Source organism: Anopheles arabiensis, chromosome 3 (assembly GCF_016920715.1).
Source record: "Anopheles arabiensis isolate DONGOLA chromosome 3, AaraD3, whole genome shotgun sequence".
Classification (NCBI taxonomy): Eukaryota; Metazoa; Arthropoda; class Insecta; order Diptera; family Culicidae; genus Anopheles; species Anopheles arabiensis.
The window spans coordinates 49670413-49687342 of NC_053518.1; the positions used below are offsets into that span (position 1 = coordinate 49670413).

General features: G+C 38.8%; 3 protein-coding genes across 12 annotated transcripts in view; 1 reads left to right on the top strand and 2 right to left on the bottom strand.

The window, feature by feature from the left end:
• Positions 1 to 3944, bottom strand: part of LOC120901605 — a 43308-nt gene extending 39364 nt beyond the window's left edge. For 2 of the 7 annotated variants that reach the window (XR_005739310.1, XM_040309677.1), the window contains exons 1-5: positions 3634 to 3944; positions 3456 to 3558; positions 3208 to 3380; positions 2952 to 3127; positions 2789 to 2877 (exon numbers count right to left, since the gene is read on the bottom strand). Coding sequence is in view for 5 of the 7 variants with exons in the window: in XM_040309677.1 (XP_040165611.1) it covers positions 2789 to 2877; positions 2952 to 3127; positions 3208 to 3380; positions 3456 to 3558; positions 3634 to 3675 (583 nt within the window). In the remaining 2 variants the exon portion in view is untranslated. Of the gene's footprint in view, positions 1 to 1284; positions 1860 to 2366; positions 2634 to 2723; positions 2878 to 2951; positions 3128 to 3207; positions 3381 to 3455; positions 3559 to 3633 lie in introns of those variants that run through there. The other 5 variants (XM_040309680.1, XM_040309681.1, XM_040309679.1 and 2 more) reach the window with 4 other exon arrangements.
• A 720-nt stretch (positions 3945 to 4664) lies between these two features.
• On the bottom strand, positions 4665 to 6353 carry LOC120903339 (60S ribosomal protein L13a). Its single transcript, XM_040312711.1, has 5 exons — positions 6241 to 6353; positions 5812 to 6052; positions 5582 to 5727; positions 5258 to 5380; positions 4665 to 5174 (listed from the first exon to the last, which is right to left on the bottom strand). Exons 1-5 carry the CDS (start codon positions 6256 to 6258, stop codon positions 4893 to 4895), a joined length of 810 nt encoding a protein of 269 aa, XP_040168645.1. The 5' UTR covers positions 6259 to 6353; the 3' UTR covers positions 4665 to 4892.
• A 512-nt stretch (positions 6354 to 6865) lies between these two features.
• Positions 6866 to 11198, top strand: LOC120902021 (kinesin light chain). 4 transcript variants are annotated; one of them, XM_040310462.1, is made up of 6 exons: positions 6866 to 7109; positions 7957 to 8183; positions 8256 to 8795; positions 9130 to 9381; positions 9463 to 9894; positions 10048 to 10164. In XM_040310462.1, exons 2-6 carry the CDS (start codon positions 7995 to 7997, stop codon positions 10162 to 10164), a joined length of 1530 nt encoding a protein of 509 aa, XP_040166396.1. In that variant the 5' UTR covers positions 6866 to 7109; positions 7957 to 7994. The 4 variants fall into 4 exon arrangements, with proteins under 4 accessions (XP_040166396.1, XP_040166394.1, XP_040166397.1 ...); XM_040310460.1 differs by having other exon boundaries at positions 6867 to 7483; XM_040310463.1 differs by lacking the exon at positions 6866 to 7109 and adding an exon at positions 7578 to 7725.
• The last annotated feature ends 5732 nt before the right edge of the window (positions 11199 to 16930 follow it).

Here is a 16930-nt window from a genome sequence, read left to right on the forward strand (position 1 = left end):
TTTCGTGATCCGAATGACACGATTTTATTAAACATTGACAGTTGGTTTAAGTAATATATACTGTGTTGAAACGGTTCAATAAGACCGTCGAATAGGACAATATTATTATATTATATGTTGATTTTTTTTAGAATGAAATGAGTCGAATGAGATTTTATTTTCATTTAAAAGAGTACCAATAATTTATAGAATTTTTATACAACCGTTCATTGTCAGGATACCAAGCGCAAACATTTCTTTGTCTTTTTAAACCCTGAATTGTTTTATTGAAATGCACATTATTAGGATTGTATGTTAGTTTTTTTTTCTCGCAAAAAAACTGGTAAACGGTCTAAGCATGTCATAAGCCACTCATGGGCTGGATTAGCAATGAGCAATGAGCAATGGCTTACTTACAGCATGATAATCAGTAGGAAGGAACACGCTCGGTAAAGTTGGGTGGAAAACTGACTAATGGAAAACTGCGTAATGGACTGACTATCTGCATCGAGAAATGCTACTGTGTGTCTTTTAGTCGATGCAGGAGCCCAGTGACTGGGACCTACTTCATGGACGGCACTGCAGTTAATCGACAGAATCATGCCAAAGACCTGGGCGTTCTGCTTGACTCTAGTTTGAACTTTAAATAGCATATCGATGACGTTGTAGCCAGAGGAAATCAATTACTTGGCGTGGTTATCCGGACAACTAATGAATTCCGCAACCCCATGTGCATCAAAGCTGTGTACAACTGTATCGTTCGTTCGGTTCTGGAATATTCGTGCGTAGTCTGGAGCCCAACTACCGCTTCTTCAATTGCTCGACTTGAGGCGATTCAACGTAAGCTCACGAGATATGCCCTACGCCTACTTCCCTGGCAGGATCGCAATAATCTTCCTCCGTATGCTGCGCGGTGCCGTCTTCTAGGCCTTGAACCTCTTTCGGTTAGAAGACGCAATGCACAGTGTTCTTTCATCGCTGGATTGCTAAATGGCTCTATCGACTCATCGCCATTGTTGCATCGAGTCGATATCTATGCACCATCCCGAACACTTAGGTCTAGAGAAACTCTACGGCTCGCTCAACCCCGTTCCAGTGCTGGTCGGTCAGACCCTATGTTCCGCATGTCGGCTGTCTTCAACACTGTCTCGGATTGCTTCGACTTCGACATCTCAACTCAGTGCTTCAAGGAACGTCTCCGGCTTTTGCCGTGGCCGCAGTGAATTGCGATGCAAATCTTGTTTTTGCTATGTATTTTTTTTATTGAACTGTTACATCTTAATTAGGCCATACGGCCCGTTGAAGATTAATAAAATAATAATAATAATAATAATAATAAAACTTTCAGGATCTTTCGTACTGGGCTAAATGGGCTTTAACTAGGTGCTAGAAAAGGTCATGCGAGACTCGAAGCTGTCTCGGGAACCATTTCCCTTTTGGTGGCACAACTAGCAGTTGGACTAACATATCCAGACTTATGTAGATGTGACGTACAGGTAGGTGAACGCAGTTGTGATCTCGCCTAATTATTCACCTATCTCGGGTCAAAGGTCAGCATCGAAGACAACATGGAAGCTGACACGAAATCATGCTGGATGCCAACCGACAATTCTATAGCTTGAAAAAGCAGTTTACCTCAAACGACCTGTCGCAATGGACGAAAGCCGGGACTATATAGTACCTATATAGTACCGGTACTCACATACGCCCCTGAGACATCGAAGTTGTCCAAATCTGACGAAACCCTCTTAGCCATGGTCTAGAGGAACACTTCCGAACTTTTGGCTCTGTATGTGTGGAAGGACAGTGAAGAAGACGCTAAAACGAAGAGCTAAACGTACGGTATGGCAATCGCACTGTTGTGCAGCTTATCAAGCTTGCTAGGTGCCGGTGGGATGGACATACGCATAGCATCGGACGACTCAGCCCGTAAAGTCCGTTAGGGCAATCAACAAGTACAGGGGGCGTGATAGGTCCCCGTTAAGGTGGTATGATAGCGTAGAAAAGAAACAATAAACCATAAAATATCAATAAAGAATTGAATGACGCCAGTATGAATAATGTCGGAAAAAATGATTTTAAAAGTTTTGGGAATCACTGTTCTATCCGTTGCTACTATTACAAATTCTTCTTTTTCTTTGGCTCAACAACCGATGTCGGTCAAGGCCTGCCTGTATCCACTTGTGGGCTTGGCTTTCAGTGACTAATTGATTCCCCCCCATAGCAGGATAGTCAGTCCTACGTATGGCGGCGCGGTCTATTAGGGGATTGAACCCATGACGGGCATGTTGTTAAGTCGTACGAGTTGACGACTGTACTACGAGACCGGCTCACTATTACAAATACGGCGACATTATTTACAGTGCAGCAAAAACATTACATAATCATAGAATAGATACAAACAAATCACTTTCATTTTTCTTCTAGGAATGCATTTGCTTCAATTCATACTATGACATACAGATCATTTCATTTCATACATATCAAAAGCAGCAAGAGAATATACCATAATATTCTAACTAAAGTTCAATCAAATATTTCACTAATTCCCGTTGTTTTCAAAATGGCGCAGTGTCCCTTTATCGTGTGCTGAATAGAGATTGAGGAACATGGGCTTAAACGATTGTATTGGCCAAGCTAACTGTTAACGATTTCTAAAACGATAAGAAAATGTTACAATGTTACAAAGAAAAGTAAAATTGAGAAAATGTTGAACACATCGTTTACACATCGAAATTCCATACCAGTTGTTAACATGTTTCGTAACGCGAAATGAATTAAAAAATGAATTAAACCGTATGTTACTCACATAATTGACTAAACAACGGAGAATCATAGTTATCATTAAAACTATTTTCCACCTTTTCTAGCTCTTGTTCGTGACACTGAATAGTAGTTCTGTATAAGAAATAAAGTATAACAAAGGTGGGGGATTATAATAACCAAATCTCAGTTATGAAAGTTGTACTTACTCAGTGTCTCGTAAAATCTCCTTCAAAACGTCTACCAAGCCAGACATTTCTAGTTCTTCTGTGTTCACCCGCTGTTGTTTAGCATTCAAATCATATTGCATGGAATGTTTTTTCGAACGCAATTCACGAATTTGAGTGCGACATTTATCCAACTCCTTATCAAGATGGCCAGATCGCTAATAAAAAAAAACAAACAAAACAAAACAAAAATAGCTAGTTTTCCCTTATTCGAACAGAAATAATATGTTATACTTACCATCTGAGCGTACAATCTATTCAGTTCCATGGCGTTGGTCGAAACTTGATTACGTACTTTTAACAAATTTTCCGAATTGCTCACCTTCCATGGTGCCAAAGCGTCTGCCATCAGTAAATTGTCCATCGATGCTAACGAATCAGAATCCATCGTCTTCAGGAGCGCAACATCTCCTATTGGAACGTTTATCATTTGGCCTTATTACTGATGTTATTGCTAAATTGGCATGAATGGCAATTGTAACTCACCAACCGAAACAAATTTTGTTATTGTGGACTTGAGAAAGTTCTGCGATAGAAACCATAATAAAGTGCTTTCTAATTGATCCTGTTCCATCACTGTTTCTCGTGTCTGAAAAAAAGGCGGAAATCAATGGTGTAAATAGGGATGAAGCACATAAATCAGGCAAACAAAATAACCCCTCACCAAACACGCAAGCTCTTCCTCACATTCAGTCATGGAAGCCATTTTCGGACTAACTTAAGTTAGGAACTTTGCAGTTAATTCCTATTGACGCACACTTGTAACTTTTGCTACTAGACTCTGTACGAGCTATAGAATTTCACTAAATTTACACCAAGCGCCTTTATGCTGCACTCTAGATCAGAATGAAGTGATCTTTAGTATTCACTCTTTTGCAAATAGTCCAGATAACACAAGATGCTTCTGGCTCCGAAGCGTTTACTTCTCCTTCTGCTAGATCTTTGCGTCCATCTTCGGCAACATGACTGTTCTTGGCTTACGTTTGCTGTCACATTCATTCCATGTATGAAAACAGTAGATCAAACAGAATCTGTGACATAATTTTTTATTTTTTGTGGTTTATATTGCCATATCAGGAATTTAAAAATTTTTAATAATGAAATAAATTTAAGCAATACGGCCTTTTTGGACCGTTCCTCCTGAATAAAAAAATAATAATGAAGTAAATCAGATAGCATCAGTTTTGAAATCATTAACGGCTAGAACATAACATAGAATAGCACAATACGTATTACGACCAACAAAACTAAGATCGCATTAGATCTAGTGTGTTGCGATTTTCACTAAATTCCTCTGTTTTTATCTTCTCAGTATATTGCTCAGTATATATCAGTATATTGCTTTCATACTGCGTTGATTAAGATAAGTGCAAGAGTATACATTGTTTTCCTAAGTTACTCAGTTAATATTTTCCGGAGACACAGACATTAGCGTACCTCCAACACCTGTGATACCTATGAGGAATGGATAATATTGATTTATATTTAAGTTAGTTTGCAACAAGCAACTGATGCTGACCAAAGGACACATGTAAAATCCGTTCATTTTGCTAAAAAAACCTGTTTTACGTAAGTCGATAACATACAATAGAGTTGTAATATATTTTTCCGAGACAATGTTATTGTAGCCTTTATATTGCTTAATATAACTATTAATTTCGGATAAAATGCTACCATCAAACACGACAATGGGTATTATTAGTTTCTTCGCGTACACATATCGCGTATGTTTGTATATTTTCTTCCTTCACATTAAACTGCATTGGTTTACAACGATTCTGATGGTGGCAATCTTGTGCAACGCAGCCTTGGTGATAGCATCTTTAAGAACCATTGATGTTGAAATTGAAGCTCTTCATCAAACACCATCACCACACCAAATTTGTCCCCCGTCAAGGCAAAACTTCTTCCGATTTAATAAGATTAAGCCTTTGCCTTCGCCTTTGCCGGAGCCTTGGTGGCCGTGGTTGCCTTTTTCGCCTTGGCTGCAGCCCTGGCTGCGTATTTTGCTTCCTTACGGGCGGCCTTGGCGGCAACGTACAGTTCCTTGCGCTTGCGCTTGCCAAGCTTCGGCGGAACGGCGTTCACCACTGGTTTGCTGTACTTCTTCTCGAATTCCGATGTGAGATAACCATACTGCTTCAATACAGCATTCTGCGACTCAATCCTCTTGGCCACAACGGCACGAGCACTCCATGTGATTTTCTGTAGATATTTGCAAGAAATATTAGTTTGATTCAATTCAGACATCAGCAATTTTCAGCACTCATAGGATTCGGTCATTTTACCTTCAGCTTCTTCTTGTGCATGTAAGCAATGCGAGCCTTGATCTTGCGCTTGGCTTCCAGGTTGTTCACGACGTCTCGGTACTTCCAGCCGACTTCATGAGCAACACGATCGACCGTACAGTACTGTGACGAAATGTCAACAAAAACACAATTTAAGCAAACTTAAATCAGTTATTGGTACTTCGGAAAGCTTGGAGACATAACAATAACATTGAGAACTATTCCTTTAAGTATCCTCGTCGAAAAACACCGACGCTTCAGTGTGCAGCTACACACTACACTACAATAATCTTTCCTTTTGTTTTCATCACTTGCTTGACTTACCTTTCGGTCTGGGCGCAGGCACAGCTGACGCAGGGCGATCGGAACGCACACTCGCTTCATCTTGTCATATGGCGGAGGAATGCCCTCATACACCTTCAAGCGACGGAGCGCATTCGCACCGCGCTTGGTCTTGTGGGGGACCATTCCTGCAATACATTAAAATTATACGATAAACCTCTGAAACTGCTACAGCCACAACACAATCACTGCCGGTAGGCAAATATACATACCACGGATGGCCTTCCACAACATACGGCTCGGAGCGCGGAAATGGAATGGACCGCGTGCCGGGTTGACGTTACATCTTTTCCGCAGGTAGGCCAAGAACTTGATCTTGTTGCGGAAGAAATGGCCCGACAGCTGAAGGCCCTCGCAGCGCACCACGACCACCGAGTTACCAGACAGGATCTGCTTGGCGACGACCGAGGCCAGTCGACCAAGCAAGTGTCCACGTCCGTCAATTAAAATTGGCTGAAAAGATTCACATGCAACAAGACGGGAAAGTGTCATTAACTATCACATTTTACAGCACGTTCGATGTCCAGCGCCCGGTTTGGTCTGCACGCTTTATCACAAGAAGTCATACACAACTTTTGCAAACCAAAATCGCACCCCTGCCATCAATTTTTCGTAGATTTTTAACATTTCTTGATAGATACCTTCTTCGTGCGTACCATCACTTTCGCAAACACCAACAAAAAGAACTAGGAAGTGTCGTTCAGCGGAAGTCATGAATCGAGTGACAGCTCCCGGGCGGCTTGCTGGCTGTCATTATTGTCATAGATCGTTCAGAGACTTTAATCACCACTTTATTCACCACGGCCAAGGTACATACAACATTATGCATGAACTCAAAAAATTTAGCCACAAACAAAAATATTTTTTGAAATGTTTTATGAACATTCTTTTTTTCTATTCACAAGTTTCAAAATCTCTAAAATCGAATCTAATAACTACTTCTTTGAAATGCTTTAATGTTTTGTGTGTTAATTTTTCAATCAGGGAGCACCCGAGAAACATAAATTTTTATGTTGATGATTGTTTTGAATAGACTTTACTTTAATCAATAATTTTCACATGGACAATAAATTTCCTTTTTTTTGTTTAAAAAATTATTCACAACCTAAAACATGGTATTTTCAGTTCGATTCGTATCCGATAATTAATAGAACGGCTAAAACCACCATCAAATTGGTAAACCGAAGCCGCTGTTTCGCATGCGACTTTCCCAAAAAACCTGTCATGTAAAAACAGTGTAACGCCAACGTAGCCAGAGTTTCAGTATTTTATTCATACTAAAGAAGCTAAAATTCTTTGATTTGATTAGAAAATAACATACATGTTTTTAATTTCAGTAACATTATTATTTTGCTTTCAAATGGATATGTTTTTGAGGAATGCAGGTGTTACAATACGTCACTCAGAGGGATAATTTTGTCCGCATAATGATTACAGTGTGTAGTTTTGTTTGCCCTGTCCTGCTATTTCCATCATCGATCATATAGCTTTCAGTTGTGATTATCGACAGGTGCGGTATTGTTGAAGAAAGTACAATTTTCATTAGTTTATTGACGTGAATCAATGCACCGACCGACCTAAATGTTATAAAAATCGTCGTACAAGTTCATTGCAATATATGTACATCCCACGTTAAACGAAAAGTGTATGGGTGTTTATATATGTACATGTAGGTGTGTGTGCGTGTGCATGCAAACTAATGCGGTTGTGTAGGTGCTGTTTAGTGAAAGAAAATTAGTTTTTCGTCCATCTCTCGTGTGTTTATTGATTTCTTGACGAAATCGTATTTTGTAAAATCTTCGTTCCAAAACCTATATCTATTGTGGACCATTGAATCACATTGTGCAAACACAACTTAGCCACTGTCTGCAACGATTTGAGAAGGTACGAATTGTCGACGACGTGACAAAAAAAGCTCTAGAAAATAAAGAAATCCACTTACACTAAGCCAGCTTGCACCCCCGTAAGGAGCTCATGAAAATACAGTCGCTTTTTCCTGGATGCAATTTACCTCATGTAGAGAAAGTATTTGCTTTTGTCTTTTCGTGAAACTTGAAGCATTGAAAAGATCGACGAAAGTCTGTGAGCTGTAACGGTACATGATATTTCTATAGCGTCGCTGGCAGGTAACATCAATGTGTGTGGAGCATAGAATGAACTGGAACGATGCAACTGTACAATTCGGATTTCACGGTTCGCTTTACGTTTGCTCTATTGATCGTTTCATCGCATACTTTGGTTATCCATGTTTTGATGATGTCACTCCAATACGTCACCTGCAGCGCCCCAGACTCAATGCAGGAAAATATTAATAACACACAAAAATTAACAAAGCTCCTACTATCGTGTCGTTTCAGTTTTACTTGAACAATAGCAACACCAGTAATCATTCACAATGACACAAATGGCTCAGGAAGAGATTGTCTCGAATACCAAAACGGTAATGCAGGGCCTAGAAGCGCTGCGCGTGGAGCATGTCACACTAATGAATAACTTAGCGGAGGGCAGCAAAACCGATCCAGATAAAATGGAAATCGTAAAGAAAAATATGGAGAACATCGAGCTCGGTCTTAGCGAAGCGCAAGTAAGCACTCTAATACACTGCTTTCTATCCTTTTATGGTATTTCCTTTATTATACATACATTTTTCACTTAGGTCATCGTGATGCTGTTTGCTCATCTGCAAAACATCGAAGCCGAAAAGCAAAAATTACGAACGCAAGTGAAACGGCTGTGTCAGGAAAATGTATGGTTGCGTGACGAGCTGGCCATCACGCAGCAAAAGCTGCAGGCATCGGAACAAAGCGTTGCACAGTTGGAAGAAGAGAAGAAACATCTAGAGTTCATGGCGTCCGTGAAAAAGTACGATGAAATACAAGAAAATGAAGATAATTTGGAAAAGTCTCGCACCGATCCGGTGGTGGAACTGTTTCCGGAGGATGAAGCAGAAGAACGCAACAACATGTCACCAACGCCACCGAATCAATTTGCTAATCATGCAAATGCCGGCTACGAAATACCGGCCAGATTGCGAACGCTACACAATCTGGTGATACAGTACGCATCGCAGGGACGGTACGAAGTGGCCGTACCGTTGTGTAAGCAAGCACTGGAAGATCTCGAGAAAACAAGTGGGCATGATCATCCAGATGTGGCCACAATGTTGAACATTTTGGCGTTAGTTTACAGAGACCAGGTAAACTTTAAATGATACGTACTAGGTTTAATTATGTTTTGTTACTTTTGTCAAGAGACATTCACTGCAAAATTGGTTTTTCTGTGTTTATTATCATTTGAGTGATATTGTTTGTGGCACTTAGTACAATTTTATTTAGTCTCCTTTTGCCTCGGATTGTTCTAAAATTTAGTTTGTGATGTAAAAATTGAAGGACTAAGATTGCATGCATTGCACCAAATTTGAATAGATATCCTTTTTATTAGACGTTTAATCATACATTTTATGTTGTTATTAATTATCTTTACATTGCTTTTCTATTCAATATTGTCTTGTCTTGTTTATCACTCTTTAGAACAAGTATAAGGAGGCAGCCAATCTACTGAACGATGCTCTTACGATTCGCGAGAAAACTCTTGGGGAAAATCATCCGGCCGTAGCTGCTACGTTAAACAATTTAGCCGTTTTGTATGGTAAACGGGGCAAATACAAAGATGCGGAACCGCTTTGCAAACGAGCGCTAGAAATTCGGGAGAACGTGCTCGGCAAATCGCATCCCGACGTGGCCAAGCAATTGAATAACTTAGCACTTCTTTGTCAGAACCAGGTATGTCCTGTTATTTATCGGTTAAGAATTTGATTCCTCCAATGTGTGGTGTATACTATACCTTAATTTTCCATTTTCCAGGCAAAGTATGAAGAAGTGGAAATGTATTACAAGCGAGCCTTGGAAATTTACGAGATGAAGCTAGGTGGCGACGATCCAAATGTCGCGAAAACTCTCAACAATCTTGCCAGTTGCTACTTGAAACAAGGCAAATACAAGGAAGCAGAAATGCTATACAAAGAGGTGCTAACGCGAGCACACGAGCGGGAATTTGGTGCAATTAATGGTGAAAACAAACCAATATGGCAGGTGGCCGAAGAGCGCGAGGAGAATAAACTGAAGAATCGAGAAAATACACCGTACGGCGAATATGGTGGATGGCATAAGGCCGCGAAGGTGGACTCGCCCACCGTTACTACGACCTTGAAAAATCTCGGTGCTCTATATAGAAGACAGGGCAAGTACGAAGCCGCAGATACGTTGGAAGATTGTGCTCTACGAAGCAAGAAAGAGGTACGCAAATAGGCAAGCAGTAGTTATAACAACACACCAAAACTAACCCAATCAAATCACCATCTTAACTAATCCAATATTAAACAACAATATCTAATCGGTCAAGTTTCTTCGTGTAAACGCGTAAACGTTTACGATGTTCCTTTCTGGCAGGCATTGGATTTGGTGAAACAGTCGAAAGTGCTCGGTGTATCGGACGATAACAAGCGCCAGAAGAGCGGCAACAGCAAAGATGATAATGATGATCACAACAAACGTGTGCACAAATAATTGATGTTACGCGCTGACACTGCACATTTTAAATGCTAATATAGCAGAACGATTTATAATAGCCGGTTTAAACATTAAGCAAAGTGACAGAATACTTAGCAGTTAACAGTACGCTGAAGAAGGTGCAGCAATTTTCCATTCCTAAAAGCTGATGGACCTTCAGTCCAACATCTCAGTGGTCGCTTATTCATGTTACTAGTGTTTTATAGTTTTGTTTTTTTTTCGTTTTGTATTTCAAATAATTTCGAAAACGACTTCAATTTCTGTTAGTTTCTTTTTGTGTCATCCTCTCTCGTTCTCTCCACTTGTCTCATTATTTCTCCACAATGAATTGCCCATGAGTACTATTTTTAAAAATGTTGAAATTTATGCATCAAATTTCAAGCTAGAACAACACTTTTAAGCACGTTAATTGCATGACAATATCCATTTGGTCATCCACCACGTGCTTTTCGGATCAGTACATATCGATTGATTTGGCGTGGATGGATAATCTTCATAAACAAGTTTTTTTTTCAGGCAGAAGATACTTCTAATGAGCGATTGTGGTTTTATTATGCTTAAATAAGCACTAAACACTTTGTTGTAGTTTGAAATGCTAACAATCTACAAGTAAAACTATATCCGCAGGAAAATAGAAAAATAAATGCAAATAAACGGTTCCCATTAATTTAAACATTATCTTTCGGCAATTGAACGGGAACAAGCAAACTTAATATCAAGATAGGAATGATTGTGTTGAAAAGAAAACAACTATAAATAATAAGAGACATTTCGAGAAACAGGGAGAGAATGAAAGGGGATGAATAAAAAAGAGCGAGAATCTGATTTTTTGGAAGGAATTGTTCTATTTATCAAACATGACGCAGAAGAGCAAAGCAGATAGATAACTACGCTTTTGATAATAAAACAAAAATGCATACCGATTATTTAATCATTTCCAAAGTAATCTGTAAGACATAGAAATGCTTATAAAACAATATGACATACCTTTTTGCTTGTGTTTTTCGCCTAAACGGAGTTCTAAAAAATAACTGCACTTTGTCCAAATTGTTTTAATTACGAGTTTAAGGAAATCCGAAAAGTTGGGAAGCGTATTAAAAATTAAAAAATAGCTATTTGTGCTATGGCTCATGGCAGGTACGAGAAAGCATAAGCGACTATGTCTCTTGGGTGCATGATTTCAGGTGGGTAGCGCCAAAGTAGACTAAATACCCGAACAAATGGTCTGTTATGCTTTATTATAATGATACTGATGATTTTAGTGGACTCGAATTTGTTGCACCTTCGGGTCGGACTGAATCTACGTTGGCCCGACTCGACCAGAACTCACTTCACCAACGAGATCGGAGTCACTTATGTTTTCTTGCAATTAACGTAATCTTTGCACCTTCTGAACCTACTTACCGTTATGGGTCGCTCCGAACGATTCCTGCTCGCTTTCGGATGGTTTCGACCCTGTAGCACTATTGTGGAAATTTGGCTGCCGAATTGACAATGTGTACATTTGGTAATAAAAAAAAGTGGAATCTACGCAAGTGACGGGGGTAAAGTTGGCAAAAATTCGCAGTCCGGAACCGACTTCTGAATTAATAGCACTATCCAGAGCCGTCCGGAATCGTTCGGAGTCAGAGTCATCCGGAGCTCTCCGGAATCAAACGGAGTTCACCCCCCAACAATCATCGACTTCGATGGGGCCCCAACAATCACCTACTTCAATGCACTATGGGGCTACCTCGAACAAACTGCCATGTTAATAAGTCCCATAATCCATAAGTCATGTTTGCACTATTTACGATATATATCATATCGAATCTTGTTTTAAAGGGTCACTTTACTTATGAAACGTGATTTTAGGTGTCGGAAATCGAGATGGCGCCACTGTACATTGTTTTTACAGGGGGTTTCACTTGTTAGACATATTTTGGCACACAATATAGATACCTTCGGCCCAATAGCAAGGTTGATCAAGGAGATCATTGCGTCATACTCTAAGCGTTGGTATTAATACCCTAGAAGAAAATACTGGTACCAAAGTTTTTCTAACAAGAGAAAGCTATGTATACCTTTGCTGTACTTTGTCACATACACATATTGCAAACGCTGAATACAGTTGATGACTCGAACTTAGTTTTATATTTGAGAACTATTGTATTGTTTTAAATAATAAAACTTTTATAATATCCTATCCGAAATATAAACCACTAATAATCAAATTAGTTAAAAAGTATGTTGGCAGGATGTCGACAGCATGCGCTTTATACAAAACAAAAGCATTTGAAAACATCGGTCTATCAAGAGCAGCTCGACCTAGTTGCATAGATAGGGACGATTGGATTAGTTTGTGTGCCAATGCAAACCACAATTAGTTGCAATATAGCATACGAAAAGACGACACTTATTTTAAAACAGCTCAAATAAATCGATAGTTTGTAAAATTATTCTTAAAGTTAGGGATCCAATGAACCGATTTCTATACACGTAGCATGCAAATCAACCTTAAACAATTCGTTAGTTAAAAAGTAAACGAAAATATCTCGATGGATATTTTTGAGAAAAAAAAAAACAAAATATTTCAAAATTAAACTATGATTTAAATTAATACTGTAATTTGATTCTCTATTTTTAACGGAACGTTTTCAACTCCGCTTAGCACCGCTTCGAAGCCGGTGAGTTCATTTGATGTATCTTTGTCAATAACGCTTAAACCTTCTGCGGGTACAAACAATGTGTAACGGTTTCTGGATATATTTTTACAAAATGTCAGATACGTACAAAATGCTATGGTTTAAATAAAAAGGAACAAATATCCCGAACAAGCCGCAACGCCAAGTACAGAGCGTCTGTAGTTTGTGTGCAGGTGTGGAATGTGGAATAATTTTTCAACTTTGACCTGTCATAACTCCTGAAGTTGAATTGATAGAGTTATAATATTACAGATATTTCTTAACTAACTAATTAATTTTGTAATTAACACGATTATTTCTTAATTCGTGAAATCGCCTTGCGGCCCGCTCTTTGGCGATTGCTGGCCTAGTACTCTGTCAACTTCTATGCATACTCCATACTATAGACCGGTGCTCCCCAACCTTTTTAGTATCGCGGAACATTTGGCTTTGAAAATACATTTGCCGTGGCCCACATCCATTGAGGACATACATTTTTTAGAGTTATTTCAAAGTTTTTGATAAAAAAACATTTATTAATCTTACTCTAGGCCTTCCTTCCTTCTTTTGGCTCAACAACCGTTGTCGGTCAAGGCCTGCCTGTACCACTAGTGGGCTTTGGCTTTCAGTGACTAATTGATTTCCCCCCGTAGCAGGATAGTCAATCCTATATATGGCGGCACGGTCTATTTGGGGATCGAACCCATGACGGGCATGTTGTTAAGTCGTACGAGTTGACGACTGTACTACGAGACCGACTCACTTACTCTAGACATGCCTGTTGAAAATTTAATCTTAATGGTGGGGACAAAAATGCACGATATGTATATTAAACTTCTGCTTTTCAAAAATAAATTCCTACTTCAGGTTGGAGACCAATGCTATAGACTATCCTAGCGACCGCCTAGTCCGACTACCGTTAGATCCTCTGCAGGTTGAATAGCACTTCTTGTGTTAACGATTTTATTTGATGTCCCCCGATTATTTTGCCGTATCCCTGTCACTTATAATACGTAATTTCTTTAACAAGCTGTGATATACCGTCTGGCTCATCTTATCGTATGGAAAATCAAATAAACGTTAAATAAACTTCGAATCGCATTTCTACCGTTCTTTCTTTTGTGGAACTGACTATGTTACAATATGTAGAACACATATTTTACTAGAATCAAAAATAATAGATAGGGTCTCCCCAATAGCGTCCGTCGTGCCAAACTCGGCTGTAGAGAGCCTATAATGTGGCCCGCGAAGAATTTGTACATATGAAAAGAATAGTTAATTATTTTGGTTGTATCAATCAAAAACAGTTTTTTTATATATTTGATAACGAAAATCAAGCTTCAATAATAGATAGCTGTAGAAATTTTAAATATTCAGTTTTACTTTTCTTATCAAAATAAGGTTAAACTCCTGGTTAATTTAACTCGTGGTCTAGACCATCTAGACATGGATTTCAGAGGTCTCCCGACATATCAGTACGCTGGTCTCATTGCTTCGAAAATAACGTTATTAAGGATCATTTTGACGTTAGCTTTAGCTAATGGGAACATTTCAATTTATTTTTGATAAGAAATTACTTACTGAATGTATCAAATTTCTAAAGCTTTTAATAATTGAATCTTGATTTTCGTCTTCTTCTATTTGGTCTATTGACCTACGCGGACATGCCGGCCTATACAGGGACCCATACAGGGCATATTGTTAAGTCGTACGAGTAGACGACTGTAATATGGGATTGTTTTTCGTGTTAAAACAGTAAAAATGATTGTTTTATTTAAATAGACTATTAATTTCATCCTTTACAAAATCACCGCGAGTCGTATTATAGGCATTCGGCCCTCGGGCCGTAGTTTGGAGACCCCTGGTCTAGGTCACTATTGTACCATGGCATCTGTCCATTCGTATTAAACTATCACTATCACGGCTCAATAAAATAAAGCTAAGCAGCACAAAACTGACAACGAAAGAAATTTAGAAGAGAAAAAATGAATATGATAAGAAGTGTCGTATTGTTTTCGAACTATTCTTGCAAGAGTTGGACTTAAGCTATTTATTTTGAGCAACGGGTACGTTTTACAGTTTACCTGGGAAGGTAGGGTAAATGTTTCTGTCTAAAAATAACATTTTCCAAACAAGCAAATTGGATGAAATGATAGCAAAGAGAAAGGAATACGCAGCTCTCTTCGAAAATTTGAATTGAATGATTGACAGCACGAGCAATCTTCTACGGAGAAGGGGCAATCATTATAATTGTTTATAATTACACCGAAAATGTTTTTTCGGGAACAATCAGCTTGCCGAACGGATAGCGATACATTGGGATGCCACAGGAATGGAGTTTAGAATTGGATGTTATAGTTTTTTTTAAGCTTTTGCTGGGGGTCGGTTAGAGGTTCATTTCCAAAGAATCGACTGCCGCGGTCAATGTAAGGAAGAATCTGCTATAGTGTTCGGCTGTGGCAGTGAAGGAAATTGTCGATGATTGCGTGCAGACTAAAATTCAGGCTTGACATAATTATTTTAGTCGGGTCGGTTTCAAACAAAAGCGTTTGAGTGTGGTGAATGGGGAACATTTTATATAAACGTTGATAGAATTAAATATAGTTCAATGCGAGCTCCGATTCCAAGCTCAAGTAACACGCGATCGAATTTGCTCTATGTGATGGGAAGACTGGTTCACAGGTCGAAAAAGAAAAGAAAACACCCCATTTTTGCTGCCCTATGTACATGTGCGGCACTACCCGTGTATCGTACACCCACGAATCATTGAAAATATTTGCGCATGTCTCGCCAATGATAACCATTCTGCAATGGATTATTTTAGCAGAATAATATTGTTACTGGCTCTTTTTCCATTGGTTGCGCTGTTAGGGTAAAGGCTGTGGATGAAGATGACATGATACAACTATGGTACAACCATGGCTTCTATAAAATCAACATGTGCCTGTCTTACGTAGGATAGCACAATTGCAAGTGTTAAGGGTATGGCAAAAGAATTTATTTGAAAATATTTCGTATTTCAGTTCGCTGAAGGGTCATAGAAACAAGTTATCTCCATTGTACAAGCCGGTCTGGAGTGAATTGTAGCTCCGCCCATTTAGCTGTTTGAGAGTGCTCGAATAAATAGATGAACCTCACAGTGGGATATGGAAGTTACACATACGTATAAATAATGTAAGTAATGCAAGAAAAAATCACTAGAAATAAATTAAGTCGTTATTAAATGGATTTAAATTAGCAAAAAGAAGTACTTTGAAAAAAAATATGTATAAGATGTAATTGTTAAGTTTTTTTTAATTGAGTATATATATTCCTTGCCGTTCCATTGTGCAAAAAATGTTATTTTAGAATTAATTTGAATGTTTAAAACCGTTGAAAATATGTCAGATTTTGTTGTTTTGTGAATTAAACGATAGTCAGTCGTACACGTATGGAGAACGCATGGTCCATATCGGACTTGAACCCATGACAGGCCCATGCAGTTAAGTCGTGCTAATCGAGCCATGTTCTTGCTTTCTGAAAACGGGGGTTTAAGTAAATACAAATTGGGTTCTATTCAACTTTTATTGAGCACTCTGAGAGTTAAATTCTTCCGACAGTTGAACCACTACGATCATGTACAATTTCTTTTCACCTGCCAAGATAAGATCTGTCAAATGAGTTTTAACGCATAAGTTATATACCGCCTTCCCAACGTAATATTCTCATAATACGTTTCGTAGTCATTAGCGTAATTTAAAACATTCATCCAAATATCCATCCAAACCATATTCAATCACAATTAAACGAAAAAAAGAAAAGATTGTACCGCATTCTGCAAGTGCTGCTGTATGTGCGAAACTGCTCGAATAAAGTAGCCTCGAATAAGATAGTGGGTGAGATGCACTGGTCAACATTTATCGATTTTGAAATGAAATGCATTATTTTCTTGCGTTTTATTTATACGAGGAAAACAAAACTATAACCTCACGTTATTTTCGCACTTGTTGAAATCACCAAAACACGAATACACAAACTCTTTGTGCACACATTTGCTACCAAAGAAACATACTGATTAGACTCTCCCCACCAGAAAGGGGCGGTACTATAGAAAGCTTCTT